This window comes from Panicum hallii, chromosome 9 (genome assembly GCF_002211085.1).
Source record: "Panicum hallii strain FIL2 chromosome 9, PHallii_v3.1, whole genome shotgun sequence".
Taxonomy (NCBI): domain Eukaryota; kingdom Viridiplantae; phylum Streptophyta; class Magnoliopsida; order Poales; family Poaceae; genus Panicum; species Panicum hallii.
Window position 1 is genome coordinate 62313684 of NC_038050.1, and position 27191 is coordinate 62340874.

The 27191-nt window shown below is 44.1% G+C and overlaps 4 protein-coding genes across 4 annotated transcripts; 1 reads left to right on the plus strand and 3 right to left on the minus strand.

The window, feature by feature from the left end:
* Positions 1–1151: 1151 nt before the first annotated feature.
* Positions 1152–3557, minus strand: LOC112873304. The gene is made up of 2 exons (XM_025936295.1): positions 3393–3557; positions 1152–3224 (listed from the first exon to the last, which is right to left on the minus strand). The coding sequence occupies exons 1-2, from the start codon at positions 3393–3395 to the stop codon at positions 1152–1154; spliced, it is 2076 nt and encodes a 691-aa protein (XP_025792080.1). The 5' UTR covers positions 3396–3557.
* Positions 3558–4598: 1041 nt separating this feature from the next.
* On the minus strand, positions 4599–7652 carry LOC112873305. The gene is made up of 2 exons (XM_025936296.1): positions 5996–7652; positions 4599–5866 (listed from the first exon to the last, which is right to left on the minus strand). The coding sequence occupies exons 1-2, from the start codon at positions 7650–7652 to the stop codon at positions 4599–4601; spliced, it is 2925 nt and encodes a 974-aa protein (XP_025792081.1).
* Positions 7653–10775: 3123 nt separating this feature from the next.
* LOC112873306 (protein STRICTOSIDINE SYNTHASE-LIKE 10-like) lies at positions 10776–11807 on the plus strand. Its single transcript, XM_025936297.1, has one exon. The coding sequence runs from the start codon at positions 10776–10778 to the stop codon at positions 11805–11807; it is 1032 nt and encodes a 343-aa protein (XP_025792082.1).
* A 733-nt stretch (positions 11808–12540) lies between these two features.
* LOC112875097 (nuclear cap-binding protein subunit 1) lies at positions 12541–26893 on the minus strand. Its single transcript, XM_025938802.1, is given in 20 exon segments — positions 12541–13007; positions 13009–13083; positions 13322–13433; positions 13865–14046; positions 14212–14511; positions 14803–15303; positions 15462–15600; positions 15895–16013; positions 16648–16716; positions 17384–17468; positions 19141–19211; positions 19898–20094; positions 20353–20419; positions 20514–20639; positions 21351–21527; positions 23134–23196; positions 23394–23465; positions 24531–24587; positions 25496–25555; positions 26693–26893. Coding segments are annotated over 20 exon segments (2610 nt in total). The 5' UTR covers positions 26780–26893; the 3' UTR covers positions 12541–12956.
* Positions 26894–27191: the final 298 nt, after the last annotated feature.

Here is a 27191-nt window from a genome sequence, read left to right on the forward strand (position 1 = left end):
CCCCTACAGTAACCAGTTCTTTTCTGGCTGCATCCTGGAACCAGCCAGGATTTGGCAGCCACCAGCAAGTACACATCACAAACACATTCTCATCGTATATATACACAAGCAAGTAGATATCATGAATATACACAAGATCACATCATTCCTCATCAGACATGCAACAAGTTTGAAGCCCTGAATGCAACAAGTTTCAAGTGTGTGGCTAACAATGAACTCACGGTGCATCATAAATTTAGAAGGCGCTATAGAAGTTGCCCTTTGGGTCGAGGGTCTCCTTAAGAATGAACTCGCACAGCATCTCCCGGACCGGCTTTAGATCTTCTATAGAAACTGTTAGGGCAGCGTTGAAATCCTGCAAAATACAATCATTATGAGCTCATACAAGTACAAATCAGTTTCTAAAATCAAATGAACAATATGAGCAGAGACAAGGCTGAGCAGTATATACTTACAGCAGCCTTTTTCATTATAGGTATGTCACCGACTAGTTTTAGCATATTGAATGCCACATAGAATCCACATAAAAAGGTCCCCGATGGCTGTTGAGCACACTGCAAGAAGGTACCAATATGACAAGTTAATGCAGTAACCAAATAGGTAGGAAGGCACCATAAAAAAATCTCAATCTTACTTTAACATCTATCCTGTGCGTGAGTTTAGGTTTGGTTTTTGGCCTTTTCTTATTTGCTTTCATCATTTCTTCCATGCGCGCATCAAAGGCCCTGCATGATCAGCAATACCGATTAGAAACAGTAAGAGATCGATATTTCGTGAACAAAACCTACAATATACTGACCAGTTCACAATATGTCGGACGTCCGTGAACTTTCGACCGGGAAATAGTTTAGCAGAATCTAAATACCAAACCTCTTTGTACTTCATAGAGATGATCACTGTTACCCAGTGGCCACCGGTGTTGTAGGCACCCACCACATAGTCGTTCTTCATAGCATTTTTAATTGCTTGTGTTACAGTGCTAGGCTGGTGAGAAATCACTGTGGCGGTGAAAACCTGTGGGTCCAAAAACGCAACACTGCACTGCATCTCTGCTGCATTCTGCATCATTTTCCTACAAATAATCCAATTGTTAGCATGCATGAACTTTGTGGTCAAAATTAAAGAAATATATTTTTTTGCTTTGAAGGGACTTACAATGTCCACAACCTCAAGAAGCTAACATCCAGAGCACCTAGGGTTATAAGGTCGTACACGTCATCGAATGCAATGTTTAACATTAAATCACCATCACCTTCAAAGTAGGCTTGAGGCACCTTTGCTGGAAAGCCAAGTTTATCCTTACTGTTTTCCATGACGTAAGCATGCAACCTGGCACAATTTGGTCCAGCAGCATCTAAATCCGCTTCTGACAACATAGGCACACCAGGCTTGTATTTTGGATTCTGTGTTGTCCAAATAGCGTTAACAAGCTCATCTTTAGGCAGAGGTTTCCTGGCCTCCTTCTCCTCCCGTGGTGACTGCTGCTCAGGCTGAGATTGGCTGCGCTCTCCCTCCTGTTGTAGAGGCTCCGGTTGTGGCTGATGCTTAGGCGGAGATTGCTGCTGCTGCTGCTGCTGCTCCTTTTTTTTGCAGATCTGCTGCTGCTGCGGCTGAGCCTTCTCTTGCGGACGCTGAGCTGCAGTACCTGCATCTGATGCTGTACCCCTGCTACCTGATGCGGTTCCAGAGTTGGGCTGTCTCGTCCTGGGTGGTATAAGGATCCTATGCTTTGACCATTGGATCCTTGTACCGAGAGCCTCACCTAAGGTTGTTATCTCATCCCCCCCTACTGGCACAGGCAGACGGAAGTGACTCGTATTGGACCACACATAAGTAGGTTGCACCACTGCATACCCTTCCTGCACCGGTACACAATGGCAAGTCTCTTGATATGGATAGACAGTGGCTACTGCGAGCTCCAAGTTATGCCCGGTGCCATCCAAAAGGCTGCACTTGGTTGGCTCTGTCAGCTTATCTATTGTGTCCAGCATAGATGATCGACTGTCAGCTTCGTTCTCGTTGAATGGCCCATGGTCTTCCCCGCTGCCACGCACATCTTCTTCCGCACTGACACTCGCATCTTCTTGCTCGCTGCTACCGGTGTGTGTTGGTTGGGTAGGACACAAAGCATCCGGTATAACCACGCCTGCTTGTCTTAGCATGTTGATTACTCTGATGGCTGTTTCACCAACTATCTTTTCCTTCTCCGCATCAGACCTCTCCTTCGTCTTCTTCCTCTTCTTCCTGTACATTCCAGCAAACTCTTCACCAAACCCTTTACCCCAGCCAACTGAACTAGACACGCCTCGGACCCGACCTCGATGCTCTGGATTCTCAAGTGCCGCGGTGAGGATATCATTCTCCCTAACCCCAGTGAAAGAACCATCACTAGCCTTAGATGCAAGGTCTTTCACCTTATTTGCTAGCCCCACCACCGCAGGGTTACTGAATGTTATGTCCCCGCTTCCTTCACTAGTGCCTTCACTAGTGGTCATCCTCTTCGCCGCCCTTGCCCGCAGATATGACCTCGAACGTCCAGGAAATTGGTCCCAAGGGTTCTCTTTTCCTTCTCTAGCTAGCTTTGCATCCTCCTCCTCCCACTCTTTCCTTTTACCATGATAACCTTTTCTTCCCGTCTTGTGTGGCTTATTATGCAATGCTCTCTTATCTTTCATCTCCTGGCTCACTCGCTGAAAAAAAGGAGAATTGGTTTCCTGCACAAACACCTCCCAGTCTTCTGGCTTCAAAAAGCCATGCTTCTCAAAGGGAGACTCCTCCTGCCTCACATAATTTCTTCTTAAATGGGCCTTGAACCGCCGTTGCAAGGTTGCAATCTCTGACATAGCTGCCTTAATTGCCTTGTTGCGAACAGTTGGTTCCAGATTGGCTGGGTACTCTAGCTTTTCCAGCAATGCTTCGAATAGCTGTTCCTTCTCAACTGGTGACAGATCCTCAAGCTTCCTGTTGATTGACACCCTCTCCCGAGCAATGAGGCCACAGACCAATACAAATCTTTCCCTTGCAGCATCTGGGGTAGGCCAAAATTTTTCATCAAGTCCAGTTGCAGTCAACTTGTCTTCTGGCCATTTGGTTTGTGTCCTTGACCCGCGGGTTCGAGTACTACTCGCAGCAGTCTGCGCTGAGTGAGCCTGTGAAGAACGTTCACCGTCGTTGCGCTGTGATGATGCACTACTGTCACTACAGGAGTTTGTTGGTGTGGGAGACTGCATAGATGATATGTCAGGTTGTCAGTAGAGCAACATAAGCTAGACTAAAACTGTAAACCAAAAAAGCTAATATTACACTAGAAATCAGTACAAGTCCTAAATAAAATCAGCATAGACATACAGGTAAAATTTTACTTAGTATAGAGGTTGGGGATAGGTGCAAACCATTTTGACAGGGTGGAGCAATGCTTATGTATGAAGCAAGTTCCTTCAACTGCTTCCTTGTCCAACTTCAGATCCAATGAATTGTGGGTTCCATGTGTACATGCAACAAGAGGATAAAGCAATCACTTAGTATGATTATCACAGCAAAAAACAATGTACACTGTAAATAAGCTTCAAACAATTCCATGGCTGACTGAATGTGGCCATCAACAATCATCCATCAAAACCACAGTCCATCAAATAAAAATGAACTATTAAGGCATGCTCAACTAATGCAGGTAATTCCAGGAGAATAATTCTATGTGCATTGACTCTAAACAACAGCAAAGTAGCATATCTCCCTAATCGAACTTGACAGGAAGAGCACATTGGGTGGCCGAGCAGAGAGAGGGCGTTGGGGGTTGAAGCAGCAGTAACCTCTGTCGCGAATGGCGGTTGGGAGGGGCTGGATCCGCGTCGCCTCGTTGCCGAGCGAGGAGAATGGCGGCGACGGCGAGCGAGGACAGTGGCGGCGGCGGGCTAGGGCAGGACCGTCGCGGCGAAGGCGAGCGAGGACAATGGCGGCGACGGCGGGCGAGGAGACTGGCGGCGACGGCGGGCGAGGAGAGTGGCGGCGGCGGGCGAGGGCAGGATGATGGCGGCGACGGCGAGCGAGGAGAATGGCGGCGACGGCGAGCGAGGAGAGTGGCGGCGGGCTAGGGCAGGAGAAAGAGCGGCGAAAGGGATTTCTTTGAAATATGTATTGTCCCCTGATGACCACTTTGTAACGGGCTTTGTGGTAAAGCCCGTTACTGATGTCAGACCGTAAGTAACGGTCGTTGTATTAAAGTCCGTTACTGACGTATAACTAGTAACGGCCTTTGAGTTAACGTCCGTTACTGCTGTGAGACAATAAGTAACGGTCGTTGCAGTGAAGCCCGATACTGACTAATATTTAGTAACGGGCGTTTTGGTAACGTCCGTTACTGACGTATAAGTAACGGGTGTTTTGTCAGCAGACTAAAGCTCACTTGCTGAACTGATGCAGAATATGTACAGAATATATATACAACTGGTGCAGAACATGTATAGTATGTCTGGAGAATATATAGACATCATATATTACAAAAAGGATTCAAATTCCACCAATACACAACCTATATTACAAAAAGGATTGAACTTCCACCTACACACATCCTACATTACAAAATTAGGATTCAGCAGACATCACTCTGATGGCTTTTTCTTTGATTTCTGGATATGGATTTTTTCATGATGGTCGGTTCGCAAGTACGGTGTTTTGTCAGTTGCCACGAGTCGGGGCATGTATGAAGTGTCAAAGGATGGAATTTCATCAAACTGGTTGTATTCCTCCTCCTCAACAACATTGGCAATCCCAACAATCCTTTTTTTTCCAGGCATAACCACACACCAGTTCTTCCTTGCAAGGTCAGGTACATAGAACACTTGCTCAACATCCTTGGCGAAAACAAACGGTTCGTCTTTGTAACCAAAGACCCGCAGATCAACACTAACAAACCCATATTTATCCTTGCTCACACCTCTCTTCCCATTGACCCATCTGCACCGAAACAAGGCTACCTTGAAACCTACATAATCAAGCTCCCATATCTCCTCTATTTGACCATAGTATGTGGCTGCCTGCATGTCATTGTCGACGGCCCGTACACGCACACCACTGTTTTGATAGACGCTCTTGGCATCCTGGGCCATGGTGTAGAACGTGTATCCATTGATATCCATTGCTTGGTATGTTGTAACAGTGAATAATGGCCCCACTGCTAGTTTCGTTATCAGATTGTCGGTTACAGCTGCGCTGCATCTCTGGACATAATCTCGGAGCCACCAGCTGAAGCATTGCATGTGCTTCTTTGCAACCCAAGCCTCACTACGGCCAGGGTTTTCTTCACGTAGTTGTTGCATGTGCTCGTTGGCAAATGGTGTAATCAGGTCAATCTGTTGTATCACGGTGAAATGAGCCATGTTGAAGGCATCTGGATCCGGAGTGATTGACTTTTTCCCCATGGTCCCAACACCTGCAAGCCTACCTTCATGCCGTGAATGAGGCACACCAATGGGGTTTTGGGGGTCCATATAACCCATGGCCCACTCCACTGCTTCGATGGTCCCATAGCCACGAACCATGGCTCCCTCCGGAAATGACCGGTTATGTACCAATGATTTGAGGAATCCAAAGTACCTCTCATATGGAAACATCTGATGCAGGTAAGATGGGCCAAGGAACCAAATCTCCCTCGCGAGGTGTGCTGTTAGATGGATCATGAGATCAAAGAATGTTGGTGGGAAGGTAGCTTCAAGCATGCATAGGGTCTCGAAATGCCTCCTCTCTAACTTCAATAGTTCTTCCTCATCAATCACCTTCTGTTCTATTGCATTGAAGAATAAACACAAGCTCGTGACCGTGTCGCGAACCTGTACTGTCTTGATACCTCTAAGTGCAACAGGAAGAAGAGCTGTCATCAACACATGTCAATCATGAGATTTCATCAAGTTGAAATTCATTTTCATGTCCTTCACCGACACTAGCCTCTTGAAGTTCGATGAGTAGCCTGAAGGTACTTTCAAACCATGCAAAAACTCACAGAATTCTTTTCTCTCTGTCTTTGACAAGGTGGTTGCAGCGACGGGAAGGTCCGTCCCCGTGTCTGTTTCCTCTGCATAGAGCTCCGGCCTAATGCCCATATCTTTAAGATCCTCCCTTGCATTTTTATGATCTTTTCCTTTCAACTTCTGTTGTAGCAATGTTCCACAAATGCTTTCACACACATTCTTCTTGACGTGCATGTTGTCAATCGAATGACGCACATCCAACAGCTCCCAATACTCTAGCTCCCATAGAATTGATTTCTTGTTCCAAATTCCTTTCCCATCTTCTTCTTCTTCACCATCTCGTTTCTTTCTTTTGACAAGGATTTTTTCAGTCATTTTGGGTAACTCCTCGATAGTTTTGATGTCCTTGACTTGCAAGAGGATCAGATCTCCAGTCACATGCAGAGGCGCCGCTCGATGCTCCTTTTCCCCATTAAACTGACAATCCATCTCCCGGTAGGGATGTTTCTTGCTGAGGAAACGACGGTGCCCCATAAATGCGAATTTCTTTGAATTTCTTAGCCACAATGAGCAAGTTTCTTCCAAGCAGTGCGGGCAAGCTGCACCTTTCCTTTTACTCTGGCCGGAGAGGTTGCGATGAGCCGGGTTGTCGTTGATGGTGGTGAACAACATGGCGTGCAATGTGAACTCCTCACGCCCGAACTCATCCCAAACCTCCTTCACACCAGGCTTCCAAAGTGTCTTCAAGTCATCAACTAGTGGCCTCAAGTAGACATCAATACGGTCGCCAGGTTGCTTTGGCCCAGAGACCAATATTGTCAGCATCATGTATTTCCGTTTCTTGCATAGCCAGGGTGGAAGGTTGCACATTGACAGCACGACAGGCCAGGTGCTATGTGTTGAACTCTGGTTACCGAAAGGGTTAACGCCATCTGTGCTCATAGCGAACCGAAGGTTTCTGCAATCATCAGCAAACCACTTAAAGTGGGAATCAATGTTACCCCATTGTGCTGCATCTGCGGGGTGCCTAAGCTTGTCATTTTCCTTCTTTCGGCCTTCCTTATGCCAACGCAAGAGTTGGGCCTCCTTTCTTGTGGCGAACCATCTTTTCAACCGGGGAATGATGGGAAAATACCATGCCACCCTCACAGGACCCCCTCTGTTAACCTTCTTCTTGCCTCCGATCTCCACGGGCACGTTCCCGTCATCAGCATTATCGTCTCCACCATCTTTTTTCCTCTTGTACCGATCACACCCACACTTGGGGCACTTGTCAAGGTCTGCATAGTCTCCATGGAACAATACACAACTGTTCTTGCATGCATGAATTTTTTCAACCTCTATTCCCAGAGGACAGATTATCTTCTTTGCCTCATAGACAAACTCGGCTACTTGGTTTCCCTCAGGTAGCATGTCTCTAAGCAGATCCAATAGTTGTTTGAAACTTTTGTTGCTCCAACCATGATCTGCCTTAAGCTGCAGAAGTTTTAGATCACCAGAAAGGCGAGAGTACTTCTGGCAACCAGGATAGAGGGGTTTCTTTGAATCTTCAATGAACTGCTTCAGCCTCGCTAATTCAGAAGTTGTGTACACTCCTTGAAACTCAACATCCCGCACCATTTGATCAACATTGTGCACACGTTGCAACACCTCACCATCATCGAAGCCCGTAACTTCTTGATCAGTCATATCATCAGGCCTCCTAACAAAGGGTGGGAATGGTTCATTTTCCTCAAAAACTCCACCTTCATCAAGGGCTTCATGATGGCATCGCGCTGCCCCTTCATTAAGGCCTTGACCATGGTGTCGCGCTTCACCTTCATTTAGGCATCCTGCTTCGACTTCATTAAGGCCTTCCTCACCATGTTTGTTCCAACACGTGTAATTTTTTGTGAAACCACGTGTGATCAAATGATGAAAAATGTTGTCCCGTTGTCCGAACTTCTTCTGGTTGAGACAATCTATACAGGGGCAATACATTGCCTGAACACCACGGTTTCTCATATCCGCCTCTGCTTGACCTAGAAAACCATTGACCCCGGTTATGAAATTGTCCCAATCTCGGGGCTGTCTGTACATCCAAACCCGATCAGCAGCTGCCATCTACAAGTTCAATGAACAAGGGCAATTTCCATACATCAAATGAGCATAATTCATCACCAAAACCGATGAGTAAGAGGATTAGGACAGCAAACTTCAATAAAACGGGGCAATTTCCACCTTGAGGAGGACCGTCTACGAGCGCGCCCGAGGAGGAGGCGGCGTCGCGGCCGCGGCCGCGGCGATGGAGTGGAAGAAGGGCTGCTGCTTTGGACGACGGCGACGGCGCGGAGGACACCGCGGTCGACGTCCGCCGGCACCTTCGGTGACGCCGGCGCGGAGGCAGCAGCAGCAGGACACGTCCAGCAGCAGCGCCGCCGCGCTCCAGCTTGACGGCGGTGGAGGAGCGCGGCCGAGGAAGCGCCGGTCGCGGCGACGGCGCGGGAGGACGCCCCCCGGCTGCTGCGCCTGTCACTTCGGTAATGGGCATCAACGGATCACACAAGTAACACCGCTCTATCGGTAACGGGCATCAAATGGTCATCGGTAACGCGCGTTACGAAAGGCGACAGGTCGTAACGGTCCTTAAACGACCGTTACCGATAAGACAGTGATCGGTAACGGACATTAAGGGACCGTTACCGATAGTACACTTTTCGTAACGGACGCACTTTAACGACCGTTACAAAGTTTTGGTGTAACGGTCCTTCATCACGGCCGATACCAGAAGACATCATCGGTAACGGGCGTTGTGGTGGCGAGTTCGGGGTCAAGCCTGCAGCGCTTATGGGTAACGGGTGCCAAACAACAACCGTTACAGATGTTGCGGGTTGTAACGGGCTACAAGTGTCCGTTACAAATGCTGCGTGACCTATTTGAGGTTTTCACGTAGTGTATTCTAACAGCCACAGCTAGTTGTTCTCTTATACCATAGCTAGACTCTATTTCATAGTATGTATTATTTCATGTTACGTATTAAGCAGAATCATTATACATATATTGTCAGTGTTTCGATCACCGGCTAGTAATTTAATGCCGCGCTTCTCCGTAGGTCGATGGCTAACACTCAGAGATAAAGATTTAGACTGGTTTGGACAATTGCCATACGTCCAGTATAGATGGTGTGCTTCGTGTTGTTGCTTAAGTTCGAGTGTTGGTGCTTACAACGGGGCGCTTGTAAGCGGTGTGTGTATGTGAGCGTAAACGTGTCCAGAGAGAGAAAGAAGGCACAGCTCTACCTTGTATAGTCTGGTGGGCTGCGCTACAATGCAAGAGAAGGGGTGTCTCACCCCCCTAGGGTCGGCTCCCCGGTGATGAGGTCGGGAGCCCTACACATGTCTGTTCAGCCCGTCCCCCTCCCCGGGTCGGTTGCGCGTCCTCGTATCCCGAAGCCGTGTCTTGTTCGCCCGTTCCGCGCCGCCGCCTGACGTGGTCTCGGTCTTGTCCACCATGCGCGTGGCAGGGCATGGTGTGTCGTACTTGTGTCACACTTGCCCCGGTCCGCTAGGAGTGGGCTTCTCTTCCGTTAATAGGGTTGACCTCCCTCGCTGGGGTCGAGGGGCCGGGCACCCCGTCCCTGATCGAGATCGTACGCGGTGGGGCTTGCTAGCTTGGTGCGCCCGCCTCACCCTATGTCCGTCCGGTGGTAGAGGGTGACCTTCCCGTCAATCTGATGGGAGTGGCGCAGCCGGCATGCTAACGGGTCCGCGGCGTCATGGTGGCCCAGCTGACCGGGGATCCTCTCGCTGATCCTCCGGTCCTCAAGCGGCGCCCCTTCTTCGGCTGTCGGACGAGGGGCGCGTATGCGCGTCCCATCGAGGAGGGACGTTTAATGTCTCGCCACGCCTCCCCCAAGGGCTCGAGGGGTCGGGCATGATCGTTGGGCTGGCGCTGGCTTACTAACCCACGGGAATCGTCATGGGTCGGGAAGGCGCCACGTGTCCCGGAGCCTCCGCGCCGATTTCCCCACTGGTGGGCTGGTGATGGCCACACCTCTGGTGGGCTGGTGATGGCCACACCTCTGTCCAGGCAGGCCGGCCCGCCTAGCAGTGGCTAGTTAACCCACTCTGATGCTCTTGAGTGCCTTTCTTTAGGGTACACGTGGTATTAATCATGTCATGTATATTCTCTCTATCCTGAAATATAAGGTATTTTGATTTGTCCTAAGTCAAATTATTTTAAGTTTGACTAAGTTTATAGAATAGAGTAATAATATTTTGAATGTCAAGTGAGAATAATTAGATCTATTATAAAATGTATTTTTCATATTTTACTTATTTGATGTGTTGGATGTTAATATTTTTTCTATAAATTTGGTTAAATTTATACTACTTTAACTTATAACAAAGCAAAATGATTTACTCCCTACTTTTCAAAATTTAGATACATAGATTTTGCAATGCATCCAGATCTATAGTAAAAATTATGTATCTAAATTTGCTAAAACGACCTATAATTTAAAACAGAGAGAGTATATTTCATGACGGAGGGAATACATTTTGCAACTTATTGTCTACTCGGGTCAGACATGGAATTCGAAGCGGAGCGTGAAATCACGCGACAGGAATCGCTCAGGGGGCTGTGCAAACTGGGCCGAGCTGGACTCCGGCCTAGCGCCGCGACGGAGCCGGAAACAAAACACCGAGCCACGGCCACGCCTACACCGACTGCGACGCAATGCAGCGTCCGGGTCTGGACTATAAAAGCGCGCGTGCGCGACCAGCTTTCCGTTCCATCGAACCGAAGCTGATCAGCGAGAACAACGTAATCGAGATGGCGCGCATCAACATGTCGGCGGCGTGGCTGGTGCTCGCCGTCGCCCTCGCGCTCCTGCTCCCGTCGTCGTTCTGCGCCGCCGAGCCGATAAAGACCACGCCCACGCTTTTCAGCTTCCGCCTCCCACTGCCCAACGGCGTCAGCGGCGCCGAGAGCCTCGCCTTCGACCGCCGCGGCCAAGGCCCCTACGCCGGCGTCTCCGACGGCCGCGTCCTCAAGTGGGGCGGCAGCGCGCTCGGCTGGACCACGTTCGCGCACAGCGCCAACTACCGGAGGATCCCGCTGTGCACGGCCTCCGTGGTGCCGTCGGAGGAGACGGAAAGCATGTGCGGCCGCCCGCTGGGGCTGCAGTTCTTCGCCAAGACCGGCGACCTCTACATCGCCGACACGTACCTGGGGTTGATGAAGGTCGGGCCGGACGGCGGCGAGGCGGAGGTGCTGGCGACCCAGGCCGACGGCGTGCCGTTCCACTTCGTCAACGGACTGGACGTCGACCAGGCCACCGGCGACGTCTACTTCACCGACAGCAGCACCACGTACCCGCGCAGGTTCAACACGGAGATCATGATGAACGCCGACGCGACGGGGCGGCTGCTCCGGTACGACGCGCGGTCGGAGCAGGTAACCGTGCTCAGGGACGGCCTGCCGTACCCGAACGGCGTGGCCGTGAGCGCCGACAGGACGCACGTGGTGGTGGCGCACACGGTGCCGGCCCAGGCGTTCAGGTACTGGCTCAGGGGGCCCAAGGCCGAGCAGTACGAGCTCCTGGCGGACCTGCCGGGGTACCCGGACAACGTGAGGCGCGACGCCAGGGGAGGCTACTGGGTGGCGCTCAACCAGGAGAAGGCGCGGATCGACGCGGCGGCAGCTCCCGCGAAGCACCTGGTGGGCGTCCGGCTCCGCGCGGACGGCATGGAGGTAGAGGAGCTGACGGCGGCGAAGGGCGTCACGCTGAGCGACGTCGCGGAGAAGGACGGCAAGCTGTGGCTGGGGTCGGTGGAGCTCGACTACGTCGGCCTAGTTTACTAGTACTAGTTAAAGTAGCTATGTCGGAGGTCGTCATTAGCAGATATAAGTAGATTAGGGCAGTAGGTTTATAAGATTTTACATTTCTGAATAGTTTGATGTACATTAAGTCGTTTATTATTGTTTTACTTTTCTCTCGCTGCCACGCTGCCAAATGGCTTGCATCCACCCTATTATCACATGGACATCTGAACGGTCCAGCAGAGCCTAGTCACCGCTCGGGCGCTCCCGACCGAAGCGAACCCAGATGCAACAAGAACGGGTTTCCGATAAGAAAACGCGTGCAGGGCTGGGCACGACGTGAAGATCGAGGACAGCGTGCCTGGCCTCAGGTTCCAAAAAATAAAGAAAGTTTTTGGCGATGGCATCACCGTCAGGCTGATCTCCAATCCAAGTGTCACTGCAGGCTGCAGCTGCACGGTCACGTGGTGGAACGTGACGCCCGAAGTTGGTGCGAGACGGGTCCAAGTTTTGAGAGTGGCGTCGGATGGAACCGATGGCGGGTGCTGCCTGTTGATCCTCGTCTCCACGCTAAGCAAAATGCTGTTAATGCTGGTCGATTGTTAAAAGAAAACGATTGACACCAGGAAACGGCTCCAGTTACTGCTAGACCGTCCGATGGTGTCCAGGTCCCCAGAGAAGGCATAAACCAACCACTAATCAGGAAGAACCATTCCCGCACCAGCAGATTCAAAACCATGCTTGTCAGCACAAACTAAACTCCGTGGATCATAAATAGAACCTGAGGTACAACTGTTACGCTCGTATTTCATCTTGGATGATGACCATTCCACGCATAGCTATCAAGAAAGAATCCATACAGATGGCTGGTAGTTCACCAGGCACACTAATGACTACTGCCAGTCATTAATGTATCAACCACTCACGTGACACTAACATCAAACCACCTGCATATTCAGACGCGACTTTTGTAAACCTAGCAATAATTTAATTACCTAATAAGCACTCTAATTTTTCCCATAATTTTCCTCGATAATGATAGGCAAACTCAAAAAATGGAAGGAAAAAATACATGATGAACCAAAACCACTAACTCAAGTGCTTTTGAGGGTGGGCGGATTGGTGAAACAAGGCTAAAACTTGTCTGCTGTGTCATACAGGTTAACTACACTCCATTTTCAAAAGGAGGGGTCAAAAATCAAAGCTGAGAACCTTCATCGGTAAATCTGCACAAACCAGAGAAAGCAGCTTTCCTGATTAGAGGGTGAATGTCCCCAACGAAGACCTCCTCATCCAACATTGCTATGTGAGACCAAATCTGCGCAGGATATCAAATGATCAGTGCTACCATCGAATGTTTGTCAAACCAATCGAATAATTTGCTTAAGTAATCCTTCTGTAATGTGCAATTTTTATATTTGGCTCTACCACACCCCATCCTCACCATCTGAGGTAAGAAATTGGACAATAGTTGGTCCAACATTTTTTACAACAATTTGGTACAACTTGATATCCATACAAAAGGACAACTTCAGCAAAGGCATAGCAATACTAACCTCAGTTGCATATTGGCGGGAAAATGACTTGAGATAACCCAGTGTACAAAGACACCATTGCTCGAGCTCTCCAACATTGTAGTCATTTTTAGTGTTTTGCCCATTTGGTTCACTGTGGAGATGGAAAACAAGTTAGTAGTCCAGAACAATATAATGGCAAACATTAGCTCCTAGAACGCCCAGTCTGTACAATGTCACTGCGTGCTTTGGGCCATGATATTCTTATAAGTGGCATTAATGCAATCTATATTACTGGGTTATTAGCACAAGTCCATGGCAAACCATTCCATGCAATCAAAATGACAGACAAATTATACTGATCGACAGGAATACTTTATCTTGGAACCTGCTGGTTTTGACTGATTTAGAGATAACTCTACTCAAAATCCAAATTTTGCCCCATTAACTGAGAGAATGTTAACTGAAAATTGTGTCTATGAGCAAGATAGCGAAGCAACATAGGCGAGATGACAGTACCAAGCCAGTAAAAGCAGACAAGCAGTTATGCTGATAACAGTGGTGCAAGCTTAATTTGAGACTGACCTATTTTTATCTGCTCCATTTTCGTTGTCTATCTCCATTGTTGCTGTTTCAAGATCTCGGGCCGCAAAATTTACATTTTGATATCCAGCGCGAAGATTAGGGATCTCTCCATCAGCAGAGACAGCTGGCAAACGTTCAGTAAGCACATCAACAAACCTCTTAAATAGTAACTTAAGCAATTCCTGTCAAACCAAATGATCAGACAACATTAAGTTAGTGAAATAGTCAACTCCGTGACCGCAAATACTGCAAAATATTGAAAGATTATGCAATACCAATAGAAAATTGCATATGGGTGGACGCATAGAGAGAGAAATGAAACGATAAAAATAAAAGCAAATAAGCACCTTGCTTTCTTCAAGAGCCCGAGCAAGGAGAGCTCCCTTTGCTTCTAAAGATTCTTCCGTAGTTACTTCCTCTTTCTTTGCCTTGTCAGCATATGCTTGGAGCCGCCTTAGCCTACCAGGTCTTTCAGCTGGTGCAGGTTGCCCCTCTACAATCTCAAGTACTGATTTAGCCTCCTCCAGCTCCTTTATGGCTTTTGCACTGACCTCTTTAGCAACTTGAAGACCTTTCTTGAGTGACTGAATTTCCTTCCGGAGGTCACTGATCCGATTGTATGTTTTACTAACAGCATTTCTGAGAATCTGTTGAAGGAAACCTTGATGAGATATATAAAATATATTGAAATAAAACATGAGGAGCAAGTTATAACTTATTCTGGGGTACATTTGACAAAAAAGAATGCACTGAAAATGCATATTATGATAAAATATGCATCCACAGAAAACAGAACTTCCATTGAGTATACACAAGGTCACAATTTGTTGACTACTGCATTCGAGGAAAAAAATTGTTGACTTCTATAAACATTGTTTTCATGTGGTTGATATATATACTACTTTTTGGACACACAGATGCAAGGACAGAGGTTTCACCTCCCATGGGCGATCAGAAACATGGAATTGCTCAACATTGGCAGGAGAAAAAACCCATTTAACAATAGCCAAATTTGATATCAGACGATAACCCATCATTCTGTCAATAGCTATAGCAGTCATCTGGGTACTGTTCTTCCAATAAGCACTGACTTCATCCATCAACAGTAACTGCATTTCCTCATTTGGACATAGCTTAGAGATTATTTGACCATATCTCTCCAAAACAGTGATTAGATGGGTGAAACTTTTTGAACCGATGTCAAGAAGTGTCTGGCTAACAACATCGAGGGCAAATTCAGCACCATTTGTCGGAATGACATGTTCCTCCACCCATAAAATAATATCACGACTGTTCTTCTTTCCTCTAACCATGCCAACAAGTTCCTTTGATAACTTATGGCCATCCGTGTTTTCAGTGCTTTCATCACTACGGAATTTGAAATTAGGGCCAGCTTTTGGGGGTAACAGCTCTTCTAACTCAGCAGCATCCTCGATACTCTGTAAAGGAAGTGATGCAAGATGGCCAATTAAAAATCAGCATAAAAAGTGGAAGTATGAAATGTTTGTACTCATGCGCGTTCGAGAAACAAGAAGTATGCAATGTAAACAAGTGTTAAAAGAAAATCCTTACTTAAGAAAGAATGACCAAGACTAACCTGTTTGATTTTTTCAAAGTAGGACAAGCGGACTTCCCTTTCCAACACTTCTTGGACAAAAACGCGTTGTGGAGCCCACTTTGGGAGGTCCTTGACATAAGACCACTCCTGCCAAGGCCAAATGAATTGAAAGTTTGACCTGTAGTAGAGAAGTATCATTAAAATTATATTACAACATAACCAATTGTTTGATAGAAAACACTGATCCTCTGTATTTCTCACAGAATTGTATCAGCAATGCAATGATTACATGAAGCTGTAGAGGTGATTATGGCAGATTCAGGCTTTGAACATGTTTAAGAAAGATGTACTAAACAAAAGACTACATGAAGAATATATTGCAATATATTAGACCAAATAGCAAAAATAATAATACACAAAGCAAAGCAGATATCCTAAACAATAAAACAAATCAAGCTGGCAATCAACTTACAAGTGGTGTGCAAACCATAGGATAAGCCTGGTGCGACACTCCATGTCCATGTTACTAATTCTGTCAAAAAGAGCATGCACAGCGCCGACCACAACTGAAGGGAATGCACCTGGCAAAGCCTGAAAGAAACCTTCAGATCATGAGCCTCGTTTCAAAACGATCCTTTAAAGATGGGAAACTGCCTCTAGGATAAGTAAAGCATTGGTGGATAAAAGGCAGGTGCCAAGTTAATTTCACATTTAGGGACTTAACCAATAGTTTACTAAAAGCATAGAGGCATCTAATAAGATTTACTTGTAGATAAATTTTACCCTTCAGAGTACCACCTAGTGCCATATTCACATTCATATTTGGCCCATACGATTTAGACATGTAGAGCACATTGACATTCAAACCTTTTCATGACATATAAAAGGTGAATTTTATTTACCGGAATTATAAAATGCCTCTCAAGATTTGTAAGTGTAAGCAATCATGAAATGGAAATCTTATATGTCGATAATATTAGAAGAGGGCAATCAAGTGTTTACAAAGAAAGGTAGTGTGATATCATTCATAAAAATGCTTAGTTTCTCAGTCAAAGCAGATGTTATAACCTTATGTAATGAGGCAGTAAAATTAAATAATTAATTGCACTGTCAAACTGCAACCCTTGATTCAAAAAGTCGAACTTGGCTGCAAATTAATTCCGACTCTAACAAGCAAACACATAAACTGCATTTGTAGAAAAGAAATGAAGCATTGAAAGATTACCTTGCAAAGATCAATGATAACCAATGTATAATAAATTGGCCTGAAAGGTGGATTCGGCAACAATAGTAGCTGCAAGAGGTTATCAATAGGAAACCATATATCATAATTCAAATTGGACATATACCTCCTAAGACATAATCTGACAAGTGCTTATTGAACCATCCATTTTGTGGCTACTAAGGTTTCAAAATCAAAACTGGTAATATCTTTTTTTTCGCAGTGGTGTCTTCTCTGTACAAAGAACAAATTAGTTCATAGTAATATCTTTTATTAAGGATTTCTCTGTACAGAGCACATACTTCACAGTAATAATTGGCGTGGTTGTCCTAGGCTCCAATCCAAACACGGGGAACCAATTCCTTATGGTTTAAACAAAATGATCTTGCACTGATTGCAAGAAGGTGAGATATTCATTCTCTACTAACAAGTAGCTCCAGTCTAAAATGGATGCTGTTTCAGGGGTATGGTACATGCGAATGTATGTCAACCTAGGTTGTCAATGCGACAAATCCTGTCAAATATCCTAGTAAATGTTTATTGGAAGTATGGTACAAAGATAGGTAATCAGATCAAACACTTCAGGATTAATTCTTTACTGTTCTACGTGCATGCAAATAAAAACAAATAATTCAGACAAAAATTAAACGATACAGTTTGCGTCAAAATAAGGTACAAAGAAACTGATATTTAATTTTAACCCCCACAACAGGTTAATATTAAAATGAGAAAGTAATACCTGTGAGAATATGGTTTCAGCCATCAGGTACTCATATCGAAAAGAGACAGGCAGGCTGACCAGATAAAATGCACATTCTTTCCGACTATCCTTCAAAGAAAAACATAACATCAGTAAGCAAGCCGAAGCTCTTTAATTCAATAGAGGAGCATAAACATAAAGTTCAATGAATGTTCCTGGAACCTCATACTAAATACAGGTTAATCAACTTACTTTCACATTAAAGAATACTACTATTCTCTTTAGCTACAACCATAAGCCAAGTTATATCAAACCGCTCAGAAAACAAATATATAGTATACCGCACTGGAAATATAAGAAAATGTAATAGCACATCCTGAGGTCCTATGGATTAAACTTCTGAACAATGAATATTAGTATAGCCAAAATGATACAGTAATCACATGAAAATATTATTATTACTCCCAGCCTCCCTCTCCTTTAGCAAACACCATTGACAGCTGTCGCATTTTGTCCCTCTTGTCTCAGGCAGCAACAGTTCAGGCTGCAATCAAGGGAGCTCCCCCCCCCCCTCCCTCCCCCGGGCCCCCGAATCTTCTCTACCTTTCTGTCTTCTCAGGCTTTACCTGTTCATGTGCTTTGGGTTCATCGCATGTCCCGAATCGTACTGTGAACCATAGGCAGTTGGGTGTGGGACATCCCAGGCTCTCCCTCTGTTGCGGAACACTCCTTATAATTCCAGATACGGGCATACAGCTGATCAACACATTTGGTGGCATTCTCCATCAGGCTGTATACTACCAGTTCGAGTTATCGGCTCTTCTTCTATTGTAGCATTTTCTTTGAAGGAGTGTTTTTGAAATCTTGGGCTCAAATCGCTGAAAATTCTTTCTTTGGCTGGCAGTCCAGAACCGCTGTTGGACTGCTAACCCTTTGGCTTGTGGAGGCCTTCCTCACATCACTAGGTGCCCTCTTTGTGGGGAAACAGTACAGCACACCGCTCTTGTGTTTTTGCACGTGATCTGCCCACCTCCTCTTCAGCCGGGTTGGACTGCAACATTTTGCACCTTCTCCTAACAACAAGGTTTTCGCAGACTGATGGCGCCGTGCACAGGCAGGGGGGTGCACAAAGGTCTTAATTCACTCATCATCCTGGGAGCATGGTGGCTATGGAAACATTACAACGATTGTGTGTTTAATGGTGCCATGCCTTGGGTCAATGTAGTTCCACAATAGATCTCAGATGAAGCTCAACTATGGTTTGTTGCCAGAGCCAGGAGCCTTGCCGGCATTTGGTCTAAGGCTCTTCTTTGGCTTTGGCGCGTAGCCTCTGCTGCTTTTGGTGGTTTTGGTACACTCAATGTGTTTTGCTTTGGTGTTCTTTGTCTGTGTTGCGTTAGCTAGAGTGCATTTGTTGTTTTAGCCTTTGAGGCTTTGTTTGGACTGTCTTCCTCCTACCTTAATACAAAGACACGCAACTCTCCTGCGTTATTCAAGAAAAAAACAATAACTCCAATGACGGATAGAAGGAAGGGGTAATGTAACCACTTCAATTAAAGAACGAAACGACATACCCAGTATTGAAACCAATAAGGCATATTTACACAGAGCCTGTCAAATAAAATCTAATAACTACTTGATATCAGGCATATCTTCCAGGGATACGCTTAAGAGCAGATACAATATATCCTCTGAAATCACATGTTTTTTACTAATAGCTTAATAGGTATGGAGGTATTAACACTGATATAATAAAGTAAGTTCAGATTTGGACAATACAAGTTGCACGAACTGACCAGCCATTGAAGAAAAGTAGCACATCCAATATGCATTCTTCAACAACAAAACGATCTACAGGCTGCATATTCTGTGAACCAATAATAGCTGATTAGATATGCAAAACACAACGAACAGTTTCCATAAGCAGTTGTATAGTTACAATATCATATTGCATTATTGGTAGAATATAGCTACAACAAATGAACAGTAAGATGGATACCGAAAAAAGTTTCTGCTTTTATTGATGTACAGCTGGAGCCAATATGCATAGATTGGTTCCCAGTGAAACACCCAGCACATAGTGTACATGCAACAATACTAGTGCACACAAACAAAAGCACAAATGTGAAATTGCAAACATATGATGTCCAAAGTATCTGACTGAACTCCGGGATGAAAAAGTAGATTTTGATCCCTTATACAATATTAAGATGTTATGTATCGGGAGAGAATAGTTTCATCAGGCCAAGAGCTAATGTATTAACTCATGACCAAGATGGCAATAGTTTCAGGTTCCAAAGGAAGAGAAAGGGAATATCATATTTTCTTAACTTATTTCCGCATGTATGGGACTTGAATTACAATAAAAATTCAACTTATAACTCAATATGGAATGGATGGCAACTAGTACCAAAGTACGAGATTAACTTGAAGCCATAGCCAGCCATCTGGCAAGCAATAGAAGCAGCACTCATGGCAAAATATCACCATATGCTTTTTGGAGTGCATATATAACTGAGATTTGCAATGCAAACAAACAAATTTGCAAACTACCTCAGCTTGATTTGTCGGAAAGATATGGAGTCTACGAAGCCTTTGAGGATACTTCAGATCAGCTTCATGTTTTTCCTGTCCTTTTAATATTTCAGAAGAAGTCTCCGAGAGATTAGGCGGAGGGCAACTAATCGGGGAAAGACGATGTGATTTTCCAGCCACCAGCTGAGCTTCAAACGGCAAGTGGGGCTTCGGAACTGCCAGGGAAGTAAATAGATTTCCATTCAGTAGTCATAACAGGAAAGCAAATGCAAAGTGGGAGCAAACATGTTTAAGATTTTAGATAGAATGCAACCTGATTTGACAAAAGAATAAATATTTCAAATTCAATAATTGTGTGCATAAGGGGGCTTATTCACAGCTGAAATGGATTATGAAATAGTGACTAAATATTAGCTTCAGCTGAAATATAAAATGCCACTGAAACAACAGGGCAAAGGTTATCTTTTGCATACCACTTTTAACTTTCCATCCACTGCGGGAAAGAATTTGAATGCGCTCCCATAGATCTTCCATGAAATCCTGCAAGGACAGTACTGACTAAATATTGCATAAAAGTTTAAGTGCATCAAAAAATGAACAAGCTTCAAGTTCATTCATTCAAGATCAGCAGTACCTTTTTGTTAGGAGAGTGGCCTTCATCTGTCTCAAAGACAGAGAAAGCAATATCATCAAAATGCCTTCTGATACTTATGTAAGACTGTATACCAACCAAAACTCTCTCGAACTCATCCGGAACTTGCTGCATGGAACAGTTCATAAGCACATGCTATCAATGACTTTCAAGCTGCTAAATCTTCTTGTAATAATTACAACAAGTTCCTCAATTCTCTTCTCGCCATGACCGAGCCTCTAAGTATACTACTCTACAGACTACAGGGCTATCTGTCTTTCCCTAGAATGATTGCTGTACAGGCCGTGTGCCAGCAGCAACTAGAGCGGGCTAGACGCAGCAAGTCTTGATTAATAGAGATTAATCGACAAGTCGATTCAAGGTGGCCCAGTCATGCTCCGGCACCGACTTGTGGACTAATCGCACAACTTGGTAATATAATAGGGTTTATATTCTTAAAAAAAAGATAACAAACAATGAGACTGCTTCATAAACAGTCAAGAGTTCCAAAAGCACATGATAAACAGCTCTAAAGTTCCCAGATCCAGGGGGTGGAGTGGGGGTGAGGACATATCTTAACGACATACATTACATGTAATGCTAGACATAGTCAATCTTCAAGATGAATTTCGCCATGTTGTCAAAACCTTTCGCATGTGCATACATTCTCTTTTTTTTTGTGGGGGGGGGGGGGGGTGATTATGGATAGTGCCACACAAAAATACGATATTTTCCTCCTTTGTGTCTGTGAGGCAAACACAGGGCTAAGGATGACAGTGGCTAAATTACTCATATTAGGCATCACACGTGAAGTTAATGGTAGCAGTCAATCAAGCTTACCTCAAACAATTCTGGACCACCCCATGGAAGGGAAGCCAAAATACAATAAACATAAAAGTCAGCACGTGGTTGCCACGAAGGATTTCCAGTCTCCTCGTCTAATATTGTTGCAGCAGATGATAATAGAGTCTCAAATGTCTCAATGATTGAATTTGGAACTACAACTTTGCTGCACATCTACATAGCAAATATAAGATCTACAGTTAGTAAACAAACAAGAAAAATGCTATATTGTGGCCACAATACATGAATAAGGTGTTCAGTATAAGAAAATATTTCTACAAGCAACAAAAAGGGTCAGGAAGGCACTCCATTCTTTTGCAGAGAGGTGGTATCACAGCATATTTCACAAATTTTCATATAAACTCAAAACAAAAGTAGGAATAAATATCATTAAAATCTTATTTAAAAATAGCACTACCCTAATTCCTAAATAACCGGCTGACCAAACTAATATTATATAGGATAGTAAATTAAACAATGTCTAATCACAGACAGGTCAATTGATAAAGTGTATAATGCAGAATATATGCATATGGTTCTCAATATAAGAAACAATTTCTACCATGCAATTAAAAAAATCAGAAAGAAATCCGTCCATTGTGTCAAAGACTCAAAGCATTCATTGTTTTCCATATTTGATTGAACAAGAGAAGCAATAGGACACTGGACATTCAAAATCTAATGTGAAGACAGCATTATCCTAAACAATCAGCTTATCAAATGTATATTTCAGGTCCATAATCAAACAATAACCAATCATGCATAGCATGATAATAAGGCATACAGTGTTAACAAAGAGCTGTGAGCATATATCTAATAAATGATGAAAATAAACATATTCCAGGAGCTGGAGCAAAAGGTCTTCCACTTCTGCAACGGCTCTGTTTGTGGGAGCTGGAGATTATTCAAAATCTGCTGGTGTGAGCATCTAGCTAGCTGACCTGAGGAGCAGCTGGCCTGTTTGGCAACCGAGCTTTTGGATGCCTAGCTGATGGTCTGATCTGAAGCTCAAGGGTGTATCGTCTGAAATACTATTTGATACATGAAGGCTTTATTGTACTGAGTTTTAGTAAAAAAATACTTCTATTGGAATTTGAAGTTTCAAATTGACATACAAGGCATGGGCTTATATGCATGTACAAACATATCAATGTGCCTTCAGAAGAACCCTGTTTGGTGTTCAGAAAGATATCGCACATTTGAACATTAAGCAACTGCAAGGTCTGAAAGAACAATAATTTGTTCTGAACTTCTTCCGAAAAGCAACTAGCTTGTTCATTAGCCGCACAGGAAGGTTGAGGACAATAAGATATGCTACGTGAGAATGCCTAGGAGTGGCAAAGACAAATTTGGGCCAGCTACGAGGCAGTCAGAGGCGACACCACCCAGAAAGGGGAAGGCAAGAGAGGTGGGGCTGTTCGGACTCTGGTTGGGAGAGTCAACCTCTCAGAAGGGGAGGGCTGGTGCTGGGCTGAGAGGAGCAGTAGACCACAATCAGGGGGGGATGGACGGGCATGGTTCATAGTCACACTGTGCAGCTGAGCAGATTTTTCAGCTCATTCCGTTCCCAAGTTCGTTGAGTATCAAGAAAACTAGCAACAACTAACAAAATTCAGAGGTACATGGATTCAATTATTCATGCAGATTCATTGTCAATTCAAAACGAAACAGCATGCCAGACTGTAAAATTACAAGCATTGCAACTAAGGACATACAGAAAAGCAGTATTAAGGATTTAAGACAACAATATCAAATAAAACCAAACAAAACCGTTACTTACCAGGCCACTGAGAAATCGTAGCAATATCCTAATTCTATCACGATTTTCGTTGTGCAAGGCATCCTGCAATTAGACATCAGTCACTTTTAAAGCAATGGTAATCTCAAAAGGGGGAAGAACCAAAGAGTGTTTTCTTTTTCAATTAACTGACAAGTATCCAGTTTAAAACCGTATCTGGTGGAACAGGGAGGAAGGAGAAAGGGATGGGGGGCTCAAAAATACTGTTCTCTATTACATAATGCACAAATAAGGGTGCATACCTGTAGTTTGTCCTGTGTGGTATCTACAATATCCTTGGCGAAATCTTCATTTTCTAAGTTCATCAGACCAATCTGACATTAAACAAGGTACAATCAGAAAAGAGTTACCTTGATTAAATATGAATCATGTGGTTAGATCCTGTTCTTACAACAAATCATCATGCATCAAAAAATGGACTCCGATGTTACTGATGTAGGATTTTTTTTTTGCGAAGTACCGATGTAGGATATTGATAGTACCATGCCCAATAGTGTTGTGAAAACATAACCATAACTATGGACCAACTTGGTTAGGGAACAGAAAAGCTTAAATGCAAGAATCAATTTCTCTTAGACGAAAAATGAAGGAATCATTTTTTTTCATGTCCATATTCGATCCAAGTAAACAAAAATTGGTCCCTCAAACATGCAAGCAAAATTAGCACTATACCTGTGCCACACAACATAGAGTAGAATAAACTGTAAATGCTGTGATGTGTGACGAAACAGATCAATATTATCATCCAGAGATTAATATCTTTGCATGTAAATACACACACCACCCGGAACATTTTCTAGTTCCAGAGTACATGTAGAAAGGGTGGGAAGAGAATATGTTTGCCATTACTTTACCCAAGAAATATACATTTGGCATCAGCATTGCAAGCCCCCACAGAGGCTAGGAGATAATTAACAAACAATCATACTGAGGATAAGGCAGGTATGAATGCAAGCATAATAAGGCCTACTAGACCAGAAGCACACAAAACTATGAACCAGAGCATAGGTGAGCTTTGCTGTCCTCTCTCAAAAATCACGCAAACCACCATCCTAGAATCTCGATCTGATTTATGCTGGTGTCACTGTGGTTAGTGACCTAAACACAATGTAAGCATAGCTCCATAAAGACATCAACTCCCCAATGCTTAAAAATCAAAAGGAACAAAATATTCATCTGGAAAAAAAATTATAATACTAGTATAAGTTGTCATACTTTATTTTAGGACACAGCAACGGGATTAAGATCACAATTGCAAATCAAATTATACTGAGAATGATAGAATGATGCTCCATACATAGTTTTAGCAAAAAGGCAATAGAGCATAAAATGATAAAAAGAGCAATATGCTATAAGGTTTAGAGTAAATATTTGCGTACCAAAACTCCAAAGAAAGGTATCTTGTGAGGCAGTTGTTCTGCACACTGAAGGAGGAACTGCTTGGGCAAAAAGAATATTTCAGTTAGCACCTCCAGGTACTTGAGCTTTATATAATGAAATGTCTCCCAGCCAAAGCAAAAGAAAGCAAGTATATAAGTTGCAGCATATAAGATATAACATGCTGCACTTCATTTTTTTTTCTTCATGTACTCACTGGCGGAAAAGAATAACCTGAACTCACTCGGGATGTTATCAGGATCAAGATACAGATTGGTCTTACAATCACACAAAGCTGACATGAAATTGGTCGATTCCAGACCGGAATGGATCTCATATTATTTATGTCAGTTTAAGCTTTATTAGTCTAATATTACTTATTGTATTGAACAGTTAAGGTGTTTCTTTCATAAATTTAAATTGAGTTTTTTACACCCAAGTTGAACTAAAATAAGTATATGTTGTTGGTTAAATTGAATTATTTTAAAAGAAGTACTTTCAAATTCAAAATGATTAAATAAGTTGCACATTGTGCCAGATACAGTATGTTGATATCATTTGCAATTGCAAAACATCAAGTTTAAGAAATGTATTCATTGCATTCACATTTGTATTTTGCAATTCAATTTGATTTTGCACCACGATTAGGAACCTCTCACAACAAAATGATATGCAATTTGTTGGCACAACAGACCAACCTGCAGGCAGCATGCTGCATTGCTGTGGAACAGTGGTGCAAAGAGTGATGGTATGGCTTACAGATGTGGCAAAAAAGGCTTGATCCTGACAACCTTGATATTAGTTACACTAAGAATTCTTAAGTCGACTTAGCTAATGGACTACATCTGGTAGCACAACAGTTTGATACTCGATTTACTCATAGCATTACACATTACAGTACTACAGCAATTCCCAAATTAGAAAAATGCAAACAATATGGGAACAAGCAGGACTGCTGCATACTGACCTCAAATATAGCGTCTCTGGAATGTTCATATTCTCGACTTAGCACGCCATAACAAGTTTCCTATGAAGCCATCAGAAGAAGTGTTTAAGAAAAAATACACATGAAAGCATCATTCTCTTATGACCATGGTACGTGAGTTGCAACAACCATGTGATGGGGTGAATATGAAACGAAACAAACATGGAACAAAGTTCTAACTATGTGCCATGCAGAAATTTGCTATACCCATCTATTTTGCACCCTAGTTGCATCTTGCTAATTCTTTCATAGTGAAATCACTTAATTCAGAAACAAATCTGTAAACAAAAATGATATCAGAAGCTCCAAGTGTTGCACTAGTTAAAAGTAACATGATGGACCAATGGATAGATAACTTAACATTAAATTTACCATATCGTCATCAACTACTGCCACAGATTCACTAACAAAAATATATATATAACAGAAGCAAAGGAAACCATGAAGCTGTAAAGTCGTTCCACGTATACAACCTGTGACCTCAACAAACAATCAAAATACAGATTTGCAATCCTTTACATAGACTGCTCCAGCAGCAATTTTTTATGTATGCATTGTGCTATGTACAAAACTTTCAGCTGGGAAAGATCAAAACATACTAGTTTGCATAAAATTGTATTCTCCACTCATAATGTTCTCATTGAAATGTGCTACTCTGCCTACATGATAGAATCTAAAGAGATCAAATTACAATATTACATACTACACCATATCCAACAAGGGAGAACCAAAACACAGAGGTTATGATACTTAGAAAAGGGAATTAGCATAGCCCAAGGTAAGGTATCGAAGTACATGCGCACAAACATTCAGGTAAGTGATTGCATTGCATCTCCACAGTCTAATTTCTACCGGAAAGGGAAAGTAATCTGCTTATTTTTGTTCGGACTAATCACCATTCAGTACAATCGTACTAATATTTTTAACCAGCTCAAACTGCAGAGGTCCAATAGACCCTAAATCCTAGGTCCCAGGCGCTCCTGCGAGTAAATGGAACCGGAGAGTAGGGTTTTGAACTCCCCAACCCGCTCCGACCACCAGCACTGACAGCCAAACACAGCACGCCTCAAGCTAAACCATCACATTCACAACCAAGTCGGCGCTCCGATAATCTAGGGTTTTGAGACCAACAGCGAGCAGGGGGGATAACAGCGGGTGGGGAATGGGAGGGGCGCTCACGATGTGCTCCTTGTGGTCTGCGGATCCCCCGTATTCGGGGCACCTGTCGCCGATGCGCAGCAGCAGCGTCCTCCAGCCCGCGCTCATGGCGTCCGCGGCGACGAAGTGGGCGTGGCGAGAGGTGTAGGGTGCGGGGGGGTCGGAGGCGGCTCGAGAAGGGGGTTTTGGTTTGGGGTCGCGGGTTTTTTTGGTTTCGGACGCGGCCGCCTCCCTCCTCTGGGCCCGGAACGTGTTTTGCTTGCTGCGTGAACTCAGTTTGCTCAAGCGGTCGTACTGATGGTAATGGGTACTCGAAGTCTTTAAACCCGATGCATTTTTACTCCATTAGAGTCCATTAGAGCACGGATTTAGATTATTTTTTAGACCCGTCGATTTATTAATGGATATAAAATTCACCTGTTGGGTCTATAGGCATAGGTTTGTTTCTACAATATCCGAATCCGTAAACCCGTAGGTTTGTAAATCCGATCCAACCTAGTGCAATCGTCATTTTATTTTA

Bases quoted from the DNA above. Each gene is read 5' to 3' on its own strand.
- LOC112873305 (XM_025936296.1), bottom strand. From the start codon at position 7,652: ATGACTGATCAAGAAGTTACGGGCTTCGATGATGGTGAGGTGTTGCAA. The intron at 5,867-5,995 runs GTGAGTTTTTGC...TGTTGATGACAG, and splicing joins GACAGAGAGAAAAGAATTCT to CTCTTCTTCCTGTTGCACTT.
- LOC112873306 (XM_025936297.1), top strand. From the start codon at position 10,776: ATGGCGCGCATCAACATGTCGGCGGCGTGGCTGGTGCTCGCCGTCGCC.